The 6000-nt window shown below is 44.4% G+C and overlaps 1 protein-coding gene across 1 annotated transcript in view; it reads left to right on the plus strand.

Moving 5' to 3' along the window:
• The window catches only part of THBS4 (thrombospondin 4), a gene marked incomplete at both ends in the record, with an annotated part of 33523 nt that overhangs the window by 23646 nt on the left and 3877 nt on the right, over window positions 1-6000 (plus strand). Inside the window, 5 exons of the mRNA XM_009701543.1 lie at window positions 784-943; window positions 1636-1754; window positions 2547-2599; window positions 4659-4852; window positions 5143-5321. Coding sequence (XP_009699845.1) covers window positions 784-943; window positions 1636-1754; window positions 2547-2599; window positions 4659-4852; window positions 5143-5321 — 705 coding nt within the window. The remainder of the gene's footprint in view (window positions 1-783; window positions 944-1635; window positions 1755-2546; window positions 2600-4658; window positions 4853-5142; window positions 5322-6000) is intronic.

Here is a 6000-nt window from a genome sequence, read left to right on the forward strand (position 1 = left end):
ACAGAAGGTCTGTCTCAGGCTGTTTTGCCACAGAGGCCAACCTTAAATTCTGATATCTTGAAGCAACTGGTTTTATTAATGTTCTGTAAGGAAAGATGTTAAATCCTCCTTCAACTGTGAATCTATATGCAGGTTCAGCACCTTCTCAGTCAAGTAACTTCTGTATTGTTGATAAGCTCTGTTCTGCCTCCATGTGTCCAAGAGGATGAGGTCATGGGTGTGCTAGATGGGAGAGGAAGATTTATACTGCTTTGAAGTAAAGTTTTTGCCCCATATCTCCTAATGGTCTTAGAGAGTCAGTAGCAGCTTGGCTGACCAAGAAAAAAAAAAAAAGGCTTCTAACTTTCGCATCAAGAAGTCCTGTGTTTCCAAGTGTTTCAGCTTTGGTTTGAGTCTCTACCAGAAGGGGGCAACGGCCTTTCACTCAGAGCATGTACAAACCTTGTCAGGGTCTCTGAACTGCAGCTTTTAAGAAGGACCATGTAAGGAAGCCAGGGCACCAAAACAGGTGACTCACCATGGACGCATCCAAAATGAGAATCAGAAGGCAAAGTTATAAATAAAGCCTTATGATGCTGAGTGTTTATATTTAGGCTTCCCATCATGTGGTTCAAAGCAGAGCTTTGAGGGAGCCAGTGAAATCTGATCCAGAGCTAATATTCACGTAAAATGTTGAACTGCTCACAGTAATCATTTTTTGTGAAAGTGTAAATAAATACAAGAGCTATATAAATCCACTAAAGTGTTCAGTTCATGTCTGATTTGGACCTGTGTCTCTTGCAGGATAACTGTGTCTTGGCTCCTAATGTTAACCAGAGAAATGTCGACCAAGATATCTTTGGAGATGCATGTGACAACTGCCGCAATGTCCTGAATAATGACCAGAGGGACACAGATAGTGATGGGAAAGGAGATGCTTGTGATGATGACATGGATGGAGATGGTTTGTAATTCTTCACCTCCAGCTTCTCTGACGTTCTTGGAACTTGGCCAGAATGTGCAGTGTGTTAGGAGATTTCCTGTCACCAGCTGCTCAGTGTCATGTAACACGTTGTCTTCTTCATGAAACCTGTGTTTGGACACCTTTTCATTTAGATTAATGTATATCTTTTACTCTCCATCGTAAGCACTGAACACTGTAACAGATAAACCAAGCCATGTTTAATGTATAAGTTAAGGTTGTCGGTCATTCAGTAGTTCCTTAAAGGTGCAAACATGTCCCAGAGTACCCAGTTGCTTCCTGTCCCAGATGCCCAAGAGCTACATAATGTATTATTTTCATTACTGTAGGAGGCTTGAAAGAAGTGAAAAAATCACAACCCTTCAAATGTAACAATGAAGATGAAATGTCCCATCCTGTAAGCTGTGATACAGGAACAGGATAGAATGAATTGTGTGTCATTAATGAAGGGGGGGGGGCGGCATTGAAAGCTGTTCTTTAGCAAGATGTTTCTAACTTCTATTAAATCAATGGATGCACACATAAGAAATATTTGCTGTGCAGGCATGTAATATTGTTGCAAGATTAAGTAGTTACTGAAAAGGAATAGTGTCTTTACTGTTCTTGATGTTTATGTTGTCCAGTATCAAATACGGGAATTGTTTTTAACTAACATCCGATCTATTTTTCACTAGGTATTAAGAACCTTTTGGATAATTGTCAGAGGATCCCCAATGAAGACCAGGAGGACAAAGATAACGATGGTGTTGGTGATGTCTGTGATAGCTGCCCTACAATCAGCAACCCAAACCAGGTTAGCAGGCAGAAGGAAAAAAATATCCTTATATAGGGAGAGGGACTGCTGAGACCCAAAAAGATGCAAGAGAATGAGGCAGCCCATGCAGCCACAGTGTTTATCTTTTAACAGTGGGTATTCAGGAAAGTTTTATGGAGCTTCAAACTCTCCTGACATGGGAAAAGGGAAGCCACTAGATGTATTCTCATAGTTTGGGATGTTGTTAGCACCTCTGCCCTGCCAGTGTCTTTTACTGTCATGCTCTAAAATGCAGGTATGCTCCAGTCCCATGGAGTCCAATGCCAGACTCCTCACAGTGGTGTGATTTAGTTGCACTTGGTATTTCTTTAATTAAGACAAAATCCTGGTGTCCTTATATAGCAAAACTTTCACTGCTCCTACATGAGAAGGCAGTGAGACTTTTCATATGTTTTGAATTCTGATTTAGCTCCTTGTGAGTAACAAAAAATGCTGGAAACTGTAGAGAAACATGGTAGATTTTTAAGACTGCTTAAAAAATCAACCTTGGTTAGAAATGAGAGAGACTTATTTCCAGTAGTAGAGGAATCTTGCTTGAACTGCTCCAATCAAATTTAACTCTGTTTTTCATTGTCTGTTTTTTTTTTCTTTAATAAAAGTTTTTGGTTAGATAGATGATGCAAACAAGAAAATACGTTGTATAAAACAAAATGCTTTTTCTGTGCTTTTATTTGGATTGTATTTGATTTGGTTGTGTTTTGGTTTAATGCTGCTATTTTAATAGATACTCTTAGCAGCTGATACTGGAACTTTCTGTGTTTCCTTTTGCAGTCGGATGTTGACAATGACCTGGTTGGAGATTCCTGCGATACCAATCAGGACAGGTATGCTGTGTTGTGGCTTGTAACAGCAGCAGGGAAGTGGAAGAGGCTGGTCTTGAGCTGAAGCATGCTTCTGATTACTGGAGAGCTGTAATCCCTCAGACTAGCGGGGATTTAATTCCAGTACCTCCTCAAAGAGTTGTTATTCCAAAAACAATGTTATGATTTATCAGCCTTGTTGGTTCACTCCTCTGTAGCAGTAGAGTTATGGAGCCTTTCACCTTTAGCACCATGTTCACACAGGCTTTCTGTGAGTTCCTGTGAAAGTGACACTCAGAGCAGTTCTCTGGCTCTAAAACCCAGAGCACTGCACAGAGCTTCTTAGTGAGGTAACATCTTTTTTCTTGTCTTTATTTTTCATTCCTCTTTTCTTTCTTTTTTCCTTTAGCAGAGATTTCACAGTTAAGGGCTCTATGTTTTTCTGCAAGGACCTAGTGTTTCGGAAACAGCATTTTGTTATGAAGTGTAAAACATTTGCAGATAAACCCCCTTTGCTTTAGCGCATCAAGTGCCTCTCTGTGTGGCAGGCTTAGAGTGGCAAGACTCCTCTCTATGGCTTTTACATGCCCTGAGCATTCAGGGAAGCAAGTCCCATGACAAACTGCTAACGCCTGGCTGGAAGCAGCTTCTGCATAACCAGCTTTGGGGGTGGCAAGCCCTCCTCTGTGCTCTTCACTTAAAGCAAGAGGAAAGGGAAGTGATAAATTCTGTGCTGGCATAGCATTTCACCAGCCGCAGACGGCTGCAGGGTCTCCCCCCAGGGCCGTTGGTGGGTGCTGCTGTCTGGGATGGTAAGTGCAGGGAGCCCCCACTCCCGCCTCTGCAGGGAGTGTTCCCAGTCTCAGGCCAGTAGCTGCCAAGGCCCCCAACTGGGAGCTGTTTTACTCTTAAGCAGATATGGCCTTGTTTTTTCCCCCATTATAAAAAAGGATATGTTTTCTTTTTTTCCTCATACCTAACTAATGCGTATGAAGAATTTCCTGGTAGAAATGGTGTAGCTGTGCCTGAGGTTAACCTTGCAATAGATATATGTGCATTGTCCTCACTGCATTTTTTCTCCAGAATGTGCAAACGTTAGTTGCTCTGACCTAAAAGTAAAGCACGTTTCTTAAGCAGGGATAGGTAGGTGGGAATATGCATAGCTATAAGCTGCAGCACTGCCTTAATTTGGCTGCATGTCAGCTTTGCTCTGCCTGTGCTAGGCAAAAAGCTACTGAGGGGAAACATGCCTGCTTATCACCCCAAACGATTTTGTTTATGGTGTGTGTACAACACACACCTGACTTCAGGCTGTTTTTTTGCACAGATGCACTTAACTGTTGGCATGGAGAAACAACACAGCCACCCCATAACTTTCCAAACCCCTTTCTATAGTCTGTGTCCCTGTTCCTGGTGACTCTTCACTGTAACCAGCTGATGCATGGGCTGGAGGGGTGCTTGGGGGCTAGACTTTCTCCTCTATTTCTTACTGTGCGGCTCCCCTGCGGGACCATAATGTAACAAAACTTGCTATGCAGGAGGGTGAATGGTGCTTGTTTTTAAACAAGTCTGATTTCAGGTGCTTATGCAGACTCTCCCATAAATTTTCATTCACACTCACACCTGCACATTCATGAGCACCAAGACACTTGCGGACGACATGTGTGACAAGGGACACCAGCTGTTGAGCTTTTGCTGTCTCCTGGGCGCCTTTTGTTTGGTGACACTGCACTTGTTGGATGTGCTTTACATGCACTTTAGGAGTGGATGCCGTTTGGGATGTTGGGCTCTGGTATCTTTCCCCACGCCATGTAAGGCTTATTTTTCTTTTCCTTATCTGAGTATTTTTATCACTCCAGGCTTACTCTTCATCTTCCTGCCACCTTATCGTACAGTCTCTGTTGTTCCTTGTCTCATCATTGTTCAGCCACCTGAGCGACCCCAGGTCATGATGCCCCACTGGTCTGTTTCCAGCTCCGGGGGTGCCTCCAGTGCGTTGCCTGCTCAGGTGTCTGTGCTGTCCCCCATGCAGAGGCAGGAGCTAATGCTGGCGTGCCGTTTCTTTTTGTCTCTGTGCTTGTAGCGACGGCGATGGGCACCAGGACAGCACAGACAATTGCCCCACCGTCATTAACAGCTCCCAGCTGGACACAGATAAGGATGGGTTGGGTGACGAGTGTGACGAGGATGATGATAATGATGGCATGCCTGACCTCTTGCCCCCAGGCCCTGACAACTGCAGGCTGGTCCCAAACCCAGGGCAGGAAGATGATAACGGTAAGATGGGCCTTCAGGAGCCATTTTGGTCCTTAGGCACAGCATCCTGCCGCAGGCATTACACATGTGCACCAGGGTCTGACACACGTGTGCACACACTCATCCCAGGAGGGACCCCAACACACAGGGACCCTTTGGCCAAGGCAGAGGTCCTCAGGTCCCCTCCCCAGGCACTGCAGCCATCGGGGCTCAGACTCCACCTATTTCTTGGACACCCTGATCCAGTGGCTCAGCCAGATGTGGCTACTTGCTGCACCATAAATCTGCTTTCACTTCTCCGATGCATTCAGGTGATGGAGTTGGGGATATCTGCGAGTCTGACTTTGACCAGGATACAGTGATTGATCGGATTGATGTGTGCCCTGAGAACGCAGAGATCACCTTGACAGACTTCAGGGCCTATCAGACAGTGGTGCTGGACCCAGAGGGGGATGCACAGATTGATCCCAACTGGGTGGTTCTGAACCAGGTAAAAATACTTCTGGTCTTTCTTACTTGTCTGAGAAAGATAATCTGAAAACCAAGGTAAAACTGTCTCTGTAATTGCTGGACCTCTGGCAGACAAGTGAAAAGTGGAAGCTGTTGGTTAGTTGACTGTTTTATACGAGTTATAATGAAGGAACTTTCTTTTAACATGTGATAGCTTGAAGCTTGAAGCTCCTAATAATCTAAAATAACTACAGGCTGGTCAGCTTGTTCTGAGTGGATTTCATTGCTGCCCAGGAGACAGAAGCGAGACTTCTGTGTCACCCTATTGAAATATTTCTGTAGCAAACAATTTCATGAATCCTTCCCAGAATTTGAAAGAGTGACCTGCTGTATAGTGGAGCATTTACTTCTAGGTGGAGTCCAATAACTGTTATTTACACTAACAGACTTTAGCCTTCAGGAGGCTAATGTGTTCTGAGTCACAAGGAATGTGCAATTTATTCCCTTTGCCAAAGTCTCTGCCAAGCCAGCTGAGACGTATACACCTTCCTTAACCCAGTCCTGGCAGTCAGTTTAATCCCAAACTCCATAATCAAACTGTATGAGCTAAGGCGAGGAAAAGCTCTCTTCCACCCTGCAGCTTCCCTCTTCCCTCCCCAGTCCCATCTCCAATGCTCACCAGGTTCAGTGATTTCCAGAAGAAGACTGGGGTAGGGAAA

Source organism: Cariama cristata, unplaced genomic scaffold, assembly GCF_000690535.1.
Source record: "Cariama cristata isolate BGI_N322 unplaced genomic scaffold, ASM69053v1 scaffold5316, whole genome shotgun sequence".
NCBI classification, from domain to species: Eukaryota; Metazoa; Chordata; class Aves; order Cariamiformes; family Cariamidae; genus Cariama; species Cariama cristata.